Source organism: Argentina anserina, chromosome 6 (assembly GCF_933775445.1).
Source record: "Argentina anserina chromosome 6, drPotAnse1.1, whole genome shotgun sequence".
NCBI classification, from domain to species: Eukaryota; Viridiplantae; Streptophyta; class Magnoliopsida; order Rosales; family Rosaceae; genus Argentina; species Argentina anserina.
In genome coordinates this window covers 36,657,397-36,669,618 of record NC_065877.1, presented here as the reverse complement: position 1 = coordinate 36,669,618, position 12,222 = coordinate 36,657,397, and the positions used below count along the sequence as shown (strand labels likewise).

General features: G+C 37.7%; 2 protein-coding genes across 3 annotated transcripts; one reads left to right on the top strand and one right to left on the bottom strand.

Annotated features, from left to right (window-relative positions):
• Positions 1-903: 903 nt before the first annotated feature.
• LOC126797469 (uncharacterized) lies at positions 904-2,292 on the bottom strand. Its single transcript, XM_050524094.1, has one exon. The coding sequence runs from the start codon at positions 2,290-2,292 to the stop codon at positions 904-906; it is 1,389 nt and encodes a 462-aa protein (XP_050380051.1).
• A 4,302-nt stretch (positions 2,293-6,594) lies between these two features.
• On the top strand, positions 6,595-11,479 carry LOC126798283 (sister chromatid cohesion 1 protein 2-like). Of its 2 annotated transcripts, XM_050525202.1 has the most exons (13): positions 6,595-6,867; positions 7,677-7,941; positions 8,024-8,061; positions 8,154-8,188; positions 8,359-8,423; positions 8,528-9,201; positions 9,290-9,401; positions 9,574-9,710; positions 9,789-10,213; positions 10,389-10,425; positions 10,526-10,547; positions 10,650-10,779; positions 10,895-11,477. In XM_050525202.1, the coding sequence occupies exons 1-13, from the start codon at positions 6,744-6,746 to the stop codon at positions 11,003-11,005; spliced, it is 2,175 nt and encodes a 724-aa protein (XP_050381159.1). In that variant the 5' UTR covers positions 6,595-6,743; the 3' UTR covers positions 11,006-11,477. The 2 variants fall into 2 exon arrangements, 1 of the variants encoding a protein (XP_050381159.1); XR_007672500.1 differs by lacking the exon at positions 10,526-10,547 and having other exon boundaries at positions 10,895-11,479.
• Positions 11,480-12,222: the final 743 nt, after the last annotated feature.

Below are 12,222 nucleotides of genomic sequence, written 5' to 3'. Positions count from 1 at the left end.
CGTACTAGTATAAATATGGATTGATACGTATATTCTAAACAAACTAAATAACATGAGGATGAATAAGAAAGTACTTACTTGAGCTTTCAACATTCTTCCTTTTAGAAGAAGGTGCGTAAGAGGGCTCATCAAATCTCATGTCATCATCCGACAAAGGAATATCATCTATTGTTGGCTCATCTAGTGGCTCTACACATATAGGAACTCTAGTTGACAAATTTTGTTCATAACATTCAATCGGTACATTCCTTATAGCTTCCACCTCATACACACCTTCTTCAAGCCAAGAGAGATCATTTGGCAATATAGGATCTTCCACCTCTGATATCCATTCATCATCGGAATCGATTTCTTCCACTAAAATGGGATCAAGCTTCTTCACTCGTCTTCTAATGTTTCTTTCCCTTAGTAAAGAGTTGTACTTGACATAAACCAATGCATTTAATCTTTTGTGCTCAAGTCGGTTCCTTTTCTTAGTGTGAATCTAAAACAAACATAAAAATAAATTTAGATGACATAAATATGCTACTGATTATATAAATTGGTAATGATTAAGCAATTCCTTACCGACTCAAAGGTACTCCAATTCCTCTTGCATCCAGAGGCACTACATGTTAGGCTAAGTACACAGATAGCAAACTTTGTCAACTCAAGTGTTTCCTCTCCAAAACGCTCCCACCAACTCGCTGAAAATATAAATTATATTTAAGTTGTAAATAATAAAATATAGACAATTGTATTATAAAGAATAATATATGAGGCATTACTTGGACTTCTTAGCTTCCTGGAATGTATTGCTATCTTACTTCCAAACTTTCCAAGGCATTTATCAAACATCTCCAATTGGATATCAGCCCTTAGCCGATCCTCAAATGACATCATTCTATTCATGCATTCATGCAATCATTTCTTGACTTCTAAAACAATTGAGAAGTTGTCTTCATAATGTAGTTGAGGGTTTAGAAAATATCCGGCAGCATGCAAAGGTTGATGTAGTTGAGGAGTCCACCTTGCATCAATTTTGTTCCAAATTGGTTGATAATGTCTAGGGTTCTTCTTCAATCCAAATGCAATCTTCTCCTTTGCGGCATCCATTAATTCATATATGTAGCCCATAGCAGGTCTTATCTCCGAATCAACCTCCCTCAAAACACACACTAATGGCATCACACCCTTCACACAAAATGCAACATCACTCCAAAAGTTTTTTTCAAATAGAACAATTGCACGAGCCCCTATGCCTTCATGACTTTTTACAAAAGGACCATCAATCCACTTCTTGCTGTTAAACATCATTTGAAGAGGTTGTTTTTGGTTATAGATACTTTGAAGGGTGAGAAAGGAAGTTGCAAAACGAGTTACCGCCGAACGAATGATCTCACTGTTGTTTGTGAATTCCCTCATGAGAGAAAGGACCCAAGTGTGACAATAGAGAAACTTCACCACTTTCCTAGCACTTGCAAAGGTCTTCTCAAAGATGATTAGCTTGCTAATATCTTCAAGCATAAGATCAATACAATGTGCTGCACATGAAGTCCACCACAACTTCAACCTCCTTTGCATAAGTCTAAGGCCCGCATTTTTATAATTTGATGCATTATCGGTGATTATTTGAACTACATTCTCTTCCCCAACTTCTCTAACCACTTCATCTAAATACTTTAGCATTAAACTACCATTTTTTACACTACCGGATGCATCAATGGACTTCAAAAAGAAAGTACCCGCCGGATTATTCACAAGAAAATTAAGAAGTACTCTACCCTTTCCATCGGTCCAACCATCCGACATGATAGAACACCCATACTTCTCCCAAGCTTTCTTATGCTCTAACAAATACTTATCAATATCTTCAACTTCTTCCCTAAGAATCCAAGTCCTTAATTCATGCATAGAAGGAGGCTTGAACCCTACACCATACTTGGCAATTCCCTCTACCATAGCTAACCAAAATGGATCATTAACCGTATTAAAAGGAAGCACCCTAGAAAACACAAAATGCCCAACCATCCGACAAACTTCTTTTCTTAACTCTTTTTTGTAAGCTTCATTCAATACGATTTGCCTAGGTTGAGAAGACACAAAACTATCAAGTGGTCCTTTGATTTTTGGTTGAGCAGCACTACTCCCACATTCTTCTAATGGAGAATCTATACTATCACTTCCACCACCAATTCCTTCCCCAATCTCACGGAGTATAGCACATCTCTTAAATTTCAAATCCTTAAAGTCTTTTATAGCTAATTGATACTCATTCTTCACATCAGAAGGGACTTTATTACAAGCTTTCATACCACCCGAAAATACCTGCTAAATGATGCTTAAGTCTAGAAATAGTGCCACTGCATACTTGATTATAGAAAATACATCTAAAATATTTCTCCCCTTCCATCTTTTTTGTAAATTTCCATGCTTTATCTCTTCCATCTACCCCTTTCTCACTCATGACTAATATTCACAAACACCAACAAACACATACAACAAATGCTCAGAAATTATTAATCAAATTTATGGTATGTAGTCAACTAAAATCAAACAAATATATGCAAAAATAAAATCAATTATTAAAAATGATTAAAGTTGACTAACCTCAAAGCTAAGTAAATCTTCAAGTTTCAAATAGGCAAAATATAGGCAGCAAAAATTTTGATCTTCAATGGAGAGGAAGAGAGACTCACGGAGGCAGAGGGCAGAGGGCAGAGAGAATGAGGGAGGCAGAGAGTATAATAGAATGCTAGGTTGAAATTTGGTTCACTTGTACAATTGTTAAAAGCCTTTCTGTCGTTTGAAACTAAGCAAAACGGAACCGTTTTGGTTAAATGAAAGGTACCAAAAACGACGTCGTTTTGGCCAAGAGAAAAAAAATTTGCTTCTTCCTCTTCGTCTCCTCTCTTCGACGGTTTGACCCTCGCGCTGCCTGCTGCGATCTAAGAAGCGATTTTGCGAGCCCAGGAAGTGCGATGCTGCGATCCATGAAGAGGTCCTGCGAGGCTACAATGGCCGGAGCACCGGTGTCTCTTCAATCAAGACGACGGCCGGAACACTCGAGAAGTCATCTCTTGGAGCCTGAAGAATCATGCGAGCCGAGAAGAAGTCCTGCCTCCTGCGAGGCGGTGACGTTCCGGCCGGAGCACTGGTCTCTTCGGAGCACTCTCAAACAACCCAAACCGACTTGCGACCTGGGTAGCTTCTGGGCTCGAGATTGAAGTCGATTCGCTTCGCATCGCTCCGCCGCTCGCTCCGTCGCTCCGGCGGTCACCTTTCCATCGCCTCGCCTGGGTTTGAGGCAGCGAGGCTTTTCTCCTTCGCTCCGCCGGCAAGCGCGCACCGGCGACGCCTCGGCGTCACATCTGAAAACACTGTACACACTACAACGCTCCAGCAGAAACCATATTAGACTATGAAGATATCCTTAGGGAAATCCTTGTGCGTGTAACATGGTGCACACACTGGTCCGCTGCAAATGCGTCTCCAAGCGCTGGCTATCTTTTCTTTCCAACCCCGAGTTCTGTCATCTCCACACCCTTAGGAATCCATCTCCGGCTTAGTTCAGGAACTATCCAACAGGTTCTATTTCGTCCCTCTTGACGTTGATCATATATGGTCATCCGACTAGTCCTACTAACTGCGGGAACCAAGACCTAACCGAGTCTGCAACCTGCAATCCTCTCAAGTTTGTTCCCGACCCATGTGGTATTCAAATTATGCAGTCCTCTCAAGTTTGTGCCGTATCCAACCTCTGGTACTGAATACAGCTAGTAGACTTGATTATTATGTTCACAATCCCAAAACCAATAAGTGTTCCATGCTTACTCCTCCAGCTGCTGCCTCTCGGTGAGCCCCGAGATTTTGGCTACGCTTTGGCTTTTGACCCTTCCAAATCACCCCATTACAAAGTAGTCTTCCTTTGGTTTGTCCACGAACCAGTTGCAGGCGTCTGGTGGCCGTACTATCACATAGATATATTCTTCTGAGACACGCAGTTGGAGGCTTCTCGATTCTTCTTTCGAGATTCAAAGTGAAATCTACTACAAACTTGGTGTATACTGCAACGGTGCAGTTCATTGTTAGGCAGTGATTGTGAGATGTCCTACTATCACATAGATGAAGAGTGTTGGATTCGTTGATGGTTTCCCTACGAGTCATGGGGAGATTATCCATTCCAGGATATGTACATATTTTAGGGAGTCTCATGGTGGTGGCCATTTGGCATCTTATTGATATTCTTAGACAATGTCCTACTCAATTTCAAGTCTTCGAGATGGGGAAAGACTACTCTGGCTGGTTTCTCAAGTACAATGTTGATCTTGATCCCTTATGCACCACTTACCCGCAGATCTTACAAAATCTTTTCGTTGTTCTCTCTCTTGCTCCAGACGAAAATGAAGAAGAGGAGGAAAGTTCTTCTATGTTGCTGCTGCATACTCCTCGTAAAGTCATATCTTATGATCTTAGGAATAACGCCTTCAAATCCACCGACTTGATTCCCAGGGCCGGTGTTAATGATTCCTTTTGCCGAATTGATTGGTATAATGACCGATATTTTGAGAGTTTGGCTGTTGTGTAATGGGACTTCTTTTCAGTAAGAAGGTTGAGTATGTATTTAATTTTAAACAGCTCGTGTAACAATAAATCAATAATTATAAATTTCATTGGATATTTTTACATTGCCTCTATATACTTGCCAACCTGGCCAGCTCGCCTGTTGTGAATGTGTACATGCTTATGCCCTGATTGTTCATTCATTCCCGTTGCATTGCCTCCTTGATCGATCAGTTTCCATAAGGTTGAAAGCGAAGTACAGTAGATCAATTTTTTTTTCATTATTAATTATTGGGATAGAGATGAACGGTACTCTTGGAAGTGATCTAGTTCATGTTTTCGTATATACGTGAACTTGTTTATGGTAAGCTGCTTGGCCATTTATGCATCGATCCAAAGTAAATTGCAGACGAAATTCAAGGTCGATGATTATGCTAATACATGAAGACACTTGCTCATCACCAATGGCGGATCCAGAAAACATTTGTCAGCCAAGTCAAAATTAAAACGAAGATGATGTCAATTGAAAATCTGACTCTTAGTAAATAAATTAAAAAAGAAAAGTATCATCCATTCATCATCAATGATTAAAAAATAATTGAAAAATAAATAACACAAACATTGAGCGACATAGATGATAGCTAAGATTGATATTTTGATGAGACAAAGAATGGAAGATGGACTTTGTTAGGAGAATTCAAAATGTACTGAGAAATTAAAATATTGATAGACCAGTTTTGATATGCTTGTAATTTAACTATAATATTAATTTTTTTTTTCAAACTGAGGAATCAAATCGATTCAATAATAGTTGAAATCTTTAAATGACACTGATTTGCTCTTACATAAGGAAAAAGAAACATAAAAAGAACAACTTGCAACTCCTTCCCCAGATTTTTACCCAAAATTGCCATTTTTACATGGGTTTTCCATGGAGAAACTCTATACTCCAATCTAACAATAAAATCCTAACCTAGGCTCTTGCCTAGGTTCACCTATGAATGAATCCGGCCATGCTCATCACTCGAGCCGAAATGGGAGTTCTTTGGATTATTCAAAATCAGAGAGGGTTAGATTTCCTCAACAGTCTTGTTAATTAGACTGCTAGAAAGGATTAATTAAACCAAAATATGCAACTCATATATGAAGCAATGTGGAGTGATGTTACTGTTGAAAACCCGTTATATATATACTGTTGAAAAGAAAATCGGGAAAATGGCTGCTAATGCCAACGATCCCAACGCAGATGTTGAACAATGAATTAAACCTGTGGGCAATTATATCAACGATTCCAACACAGATGTTGAACATGATCGAATTAAACCTGTGGGCAAGTCCGCAAGTATATCAACGATCCCAACACCGATGTTGAACAATGAATTAAACCTGTGGGCAAGTATACAACGTGTCTGCTTTATCTCCACAAGCACCGACTCGTATATCCTGTGATGAGTTTGATCTAAAAGATGTACGTTCTTTTCTTACATGTTAGGGGTGCTTGCCTGCTTCATGAAATGGAATAATGGATTATACAATGTTACAAAGTTATTTAATTTTAACAATAAAATGTAGTTGATCTCTTTCTAATTAGAAAGGGCCAAGCTTATAATTTTACGATTATACTTCATTTTTTTTCCCTATCTAAAGCAGTATTGAGGAGTGTCGTACTGTATACTGTAAATTGTCTTAGGTTCCTCATCTGCGAGATCTCAGTCATGTCTTAGGTTTCCTCAGTTTTGGGAGATACAGTCATATCTCAGGTTTCCTCATTTGGTAAATCCAGTCATGCGACTCTGTCTTAGGTTTCCTCATTTGGGAGATCATCCAGCCATGGGCTAAAATCACAGTAAACTAGTAGTGCCCGACTGCCTGAGCTGATTTCCCTTTTTACTGCCAGTTAATCCTAAGTTCTAACTACTACATACACTCGACACTAACCCTTTTTCTTACCATAATAATTGTGTGAAAAGAAGCAAAATGTTATGCGACTTTTTGTGACTGTACTGTACGTCTTGGGTTCTGACTACTTCTGAGACCACAGAGCAGACTAAACCACTCGACCGTTCTCTTCTAAACAGTTTGCAATTCATTCTTTCATTTCTTAATCTCAAGATTTGAAATTTATGTCTGAAAAACCAAATTAGAAATAGAAAGTGATCCCAGAGAAGAGAAAAGCTCAAAGCTTTTACTTACGAGTTACAATGATCTATTCACAGAGCTTGTTAGCAAGAAGAGGGCCTTTGAGCTCCATATGGGTTGCTGCTTATTGTTTTAAGAAGCTGAAGAAGACCCAGATCACAGAGACTGACATTTTAGCCTCTATTGGTAAATTTGCTTTCGTCTCTTCACATTTCAATATTTTAATTTGGGTTTTGTAGGGGAAAATCAGGGAGAAAGATTGAATTTTTGACATGGGTTTGGTTTTTCAAACGTGTTTGATAATCCACTTGCTGTTAATTGATCTCTGGCTGTACTTGGTTCATTAATCACCAACAGAGGGTCATTGTTTGTGTGCGTTTTTTCTGATTTGGGGCTCTGCTATTTTTGTAATTTCGTAGAAATTAATAATGTGGATATGTGGTTTAATTGTCATTTTCTTGTGGAAACTTTGTTGATTTTAGGGTCGTACTTGTAATGCTCATACTGTTAGGAAGAGGAAATTTTCTGGACAGGGTGTTTTGTCTTCATGGATATTCCAGATTTGGTGGCTTATTTTTTCTTAATATTTACATAGATTGGTTAGTGTAACACAAAAGGTGATATTAATTTATGGACATTGTTTATGGGTTTGGAATTAGCTACTGTTATCCATCATCTAGTTGAGTTTCCTGATCACTCTTATTGACGTTTGTTAAAATGAGGTAGACTGGTGAAGATTATTTAGAATAATTGATTGTTTGCTATAACTAAGTTCTATTTGGCTGGGAACCGGATATCATGTTTGTAAAGGGGAACCAACACCTTTAAGAGTATACGAATCGATTTCAAAATGTTTATATAGATGAATCCTTTGTCAATTTTGTATCTTGTTAAAGTGAAAGCAATTGGATTTGGCAAGTGGGATATGTTATGATACTGAATTTGATTACATTGAGTAGAGCTTGAACATTCTGTGTTCTTATTCTGTTGTGCAGAGAAAATTTTACACGATGAGTTGGATGGTATCACATATAGAGTACTAGCCTACTTACTTCTTGGTGTTGTACGGATATACTCGAGAAAAGTTGAATATCTTTCTGATGATTGCAATAAAATGCTAATAGAGATCAAAAAATTTGTTGTGAACACAAATGAAAATGCACCAACAGAATTGCTCTGTGGGTCTTATCATTCTGTTACTATACCGGATAGGTTTGAACTCGATGCTTTTGATATGGGGAGCCTTGAAGATGTCACTAGGTTAGTTTCATATCTCACGTGTAATCAGTGATATACCTAATTTCTTAAATGTGCATAACATGCATATTTCATTACCTTTCAGTGGACATTTGGCATCTCAGAGAGAAATCACGCTTATAGGTAGTAAATTTGTGGTCCTTGATGTTTCATTACTTTATTTTAGTTTGTATAAATTCACATAATTTCAGCATGATATGGAACATAATGTGCAGACTGGGATGGAATAGGACGACTTTCATCAGAAAAGGTAAGTTGCATACTATTTTGTCAGCACCTTTAAGCTTAATATACTTTCATCCTACATTTTACTTCATTTGACACGAAATTATTCCATATAGTTTACTTATCTCCTTCAAAGGGCTGGTGATACACTTCTTCGGAGTGCTGTACCTGAGATTTCAGTTTCTGTTTATGCAGTCTGATCATGTGGAGTTTGGTGCCTGCCACAGTATTTTCTCTACTTATTACTCCTCAGTCGGAAGGTAGGTACATATCCATTCGATGTGCTTAGAGTCTAATTAATTTTTGGGTAGCATGTATTCTTATTTCCATGCCAGCATTTCAACTAAGTAACTTTTATTTCCAGTGTACTTTCATCTCACCTGATGGACTTTTCTATGGAATTACGAACATCAAGTAATGGAGCTGAATCAGAAAAAATCATAAAACGGGTCCAGTGGCATAGGTTCTCTCAAGAAGAATGTGCCGAGAGTAACACACTTATGACCATTGAGAGAGAACCTCAAAATCAAGTTAAGCAATATGGTGAAGATAATGAAACCAATGGAGAAATCTTAGAGGTTCCACATATAGAAGTGCCTGAAGTTGACACTCAGGAAGAAGTTCAGAATGATGAGATTCTTTGTGGGAATGATAGAGAACCCTCCTGCCATGTGATAACTGGTGTGGATCATCAAAGTGATAGAGAAGAGATGATGGAACTAGAATTGGTGCAACAAGAAAATCAGAGTTCTCAGAAAACAAGAGAAGAGCATAGTCTAAGAAACTTAAAAGCTGATATGGAGAATATGAAAATTGCGACCTTCTCACAAGAACCTCTGGACCTTGATGTGCTCTGTGTGGCCAAGAAAATTCAAGAACTTGTTTGTTCATATGGAGAATATAATCATAATGAAGAGCCAACTAAGTTAGAGGACATGAAGGCACCAAATACCTTGAAAAATATTCCGGAAGAAGTTCCTGATCTCCTCTCAGTTGCATATGATGGCAGTCCCAACACCAAGCAGCCAGATTTTCTAGGTTGAAGTCTCTCAATTAAATGATTTTATTAACCTCTATTCCTATTATTGTTTATGTTTTATGCTTTGTAACACATCTGTTTATGCAGGAGTTACTACACCGAAGTTGGTGGCTGTTCCCAGACGAGTGTCTAAGCAGTTGGCTAGGATTCGTAGGAAAAGAAAATGCGTATTTGATGATATAGTGGTGCTGCCTAATGAGTAAGTGGTTTACTGCTCCTTCATATATGTTGAGTTGAAGGGTCCTGTTTTGCCTGGAACTTCAAATAAAATCTGGTGCATCCACCATTATACTTGATGGAACACTTGGACATTTTCGTATTACAACCTTTCAGAAGTTGACCAAGGCATGCAAAACTGTAAATCTCTTCAGGGTAATAAGGCAAAGCATACATGATGCTAAAGACTTGGTTGCTAAAAGAAGAAAAGTTCCCAAAAATGCTCATGCTGTTTGGCAAACTCAACAAATTGGAAATCTTGCCCAAAATTTCTTGGAGCCATTGATATCTAGTGAGTTTACTGTCATTATTTTTTTCTGGTCCTTTAGTTGTAAAATCTTTTATGACCCTCATTCTCTTATTCTATCAGACGTTTCACAAGAGCTTAGGTCCCTGTTATGCAAAAGGAAAGTCAGGAAATTAAATATTATTCCAGAGAAGTTAAATCTGTTGGATTGTCAAAGGACTGGTACATCAGAGAAAATAGGTGTTGTAGAAACTGGAACTGTTGAACCTCCAGAAGACTCCAATGTGTTGGAATATCCATGTACTGTTAGATCAGAACAAGCAGATATTGCACCAGACACACCTATCCTTTGCTCAAAATCTATCAAATCATTTCATAGCCCAAAGAGTCCCGAAGTTCCTGACATGGATCTAGTAAGACCCGAGACATCTGGAAGGATGCAAAAAGAGCCATCTATAAGTGCAGAGCAAGCTTTTCCTACTGGAAAAGTAGAAGATGTACAATCTCTGGATACGGATCAAGAGCATGATTTCAGTTTGTTGACCGAGGTAAAGTACTGAACAGAGATTTCTCAAATGAAAACTATGATGACTTTGCTACAGCTTATTGGTGCACATATGAGTCTGTGCTAAATTATATAATATCGTTTCTGCTTCATGATGTTATGGTGCTTAAAGGTCATTTACTCCTGGTATTAAATAGTTAACTTGTTCTTCATTTCAGGAGTCTGAGTTTTGCGAAGGAGTTACTCCGGAAGCTGGTAAGAAATCAAGGGTCTTTATTAGCTGATTTTTGTTTGATTTTTGTACTTTGTTATGCGGCACTAATGCGTGAACGCTGGAACTTCTCTATATTTGTAGACGGATGTTCATTGAGAACCAGGTACAGTGCATTCACCTTCTGAGACTCTTCTGGCAGTATGTACATGGAATTTTTTTCTCTTGAGAGCCCCATCTTTATCTTGCTGATCTTTTGTGCATACAGAAAGGTGGTGCGGTACTTGCACAGGCATTTTACAATTTGCAAAAGTCGTGGAGAGGAAGAAGTGAACTTGTTGGAGGTTGCAGAACGAAGAACCAAGAAAGAATGCGCGAGGCTATTTTATGAGACCCTGGTATGATCTATGCACCTCTATGTTCCTTCTGCATAGGGAGAAAACATTGCACCTCAGACATGTTAACCACAAAGTTCTGAGCGTCATCAAGATAATACTTTTTTTTGGTTTGCAGGTATTGAAAACTAGAGGGTTTGTAGATGTGAAGCAAGCTGATCCCTACGGCGACATTCTGATAAGGAAACTTCCAAAATGGGAGCAAATGTGGAAGCAATATAGTCGATAGAGCCAGTACTTCGGAAACCATGTTTATGAGTCCATAGCTAGAATTAGGAAATAGCGGGACTGATATGTCTCATTGCCTGTATACTAGATTAGATCTCAGTAGAGGAGTGTGAAGAGAGCTACATGCCCAGCTTCAACTTAACCAGCATTAGCCATGCAGTCATGTTATGGGTAGAGATAGAATGGAAATGTATGATAGGACAGGTTAGAAATGGTGTTATCATGTGAATGAAGATAACAACATAAGGGCATTTTGCTATTTTCAAATTAGGGATTACTGCTTTACTGAGATGCATGAGATGATAAGAATCAAATTGGGCTGTGGGTATTCTGGACAATTTATCTGCATGAACAACAAAATGGCATGGGACACGCTGTCAGTTCGTTCTCTTTACAAGTGTCCATGAGGATAAACATGCAGCGCATCAACAATTTTGAGCTGGCAATTGTTACATGCGGATTTCTCAATAAAAATTTGTTACCTGCGGTTAATCATTCAAATTCTCTAGCCAAAAGAAGAAAACAATAGTCATTCAAATTCAAATACATTTAATCTTCAGAGTAATTGAATACCATTAATGGCCCTTTTATTATCAAAGAAAAACCGGTAAATTCCTCCTATGGTATTTGAGATATGATCAATTAGACATTTTAGTTCCTAGACAGCTTCATTCTTGAAGTTATATTTTATGTGACACTACCAACTTGTGTTTACTTTTCTGTTAAATAAGAGGACAAAATGGACATCTAAGTATATATCTATTAAAATAAAATAAAAACATGATTTTTATGTGTTTATTGACTTTGAGATTTCATTATTTTATGTATTTAAATTAATATTTTTGGGTCATGTTGATAGCTTAAATTAATATTATGTTTTATGAAAATTCAATCGTCTCACAAAACTACTCCGCGAGACTATATTTTATCAACTAAAAATTCGTGGGTATTCGAATCACAAATTTAAGATTTTCTAATTGGTCATACTTCAAGTACCATAAGAGAAATTTACCAAAAAAAATCCAGTAAGACAACTCATAGACATACCAAAACAGAATGGTGTGAATTTAAACTATACTTTCAACCGTGTAACATTCAAAATTAGAGTAACGTTAAAGAATATCATACACTTTGGCCGACCATGATATGAATCCTAACAAAATAAACGTAATAATTATAACATAAGTATCATCTTACATTCCATCGTATGAAAAAACA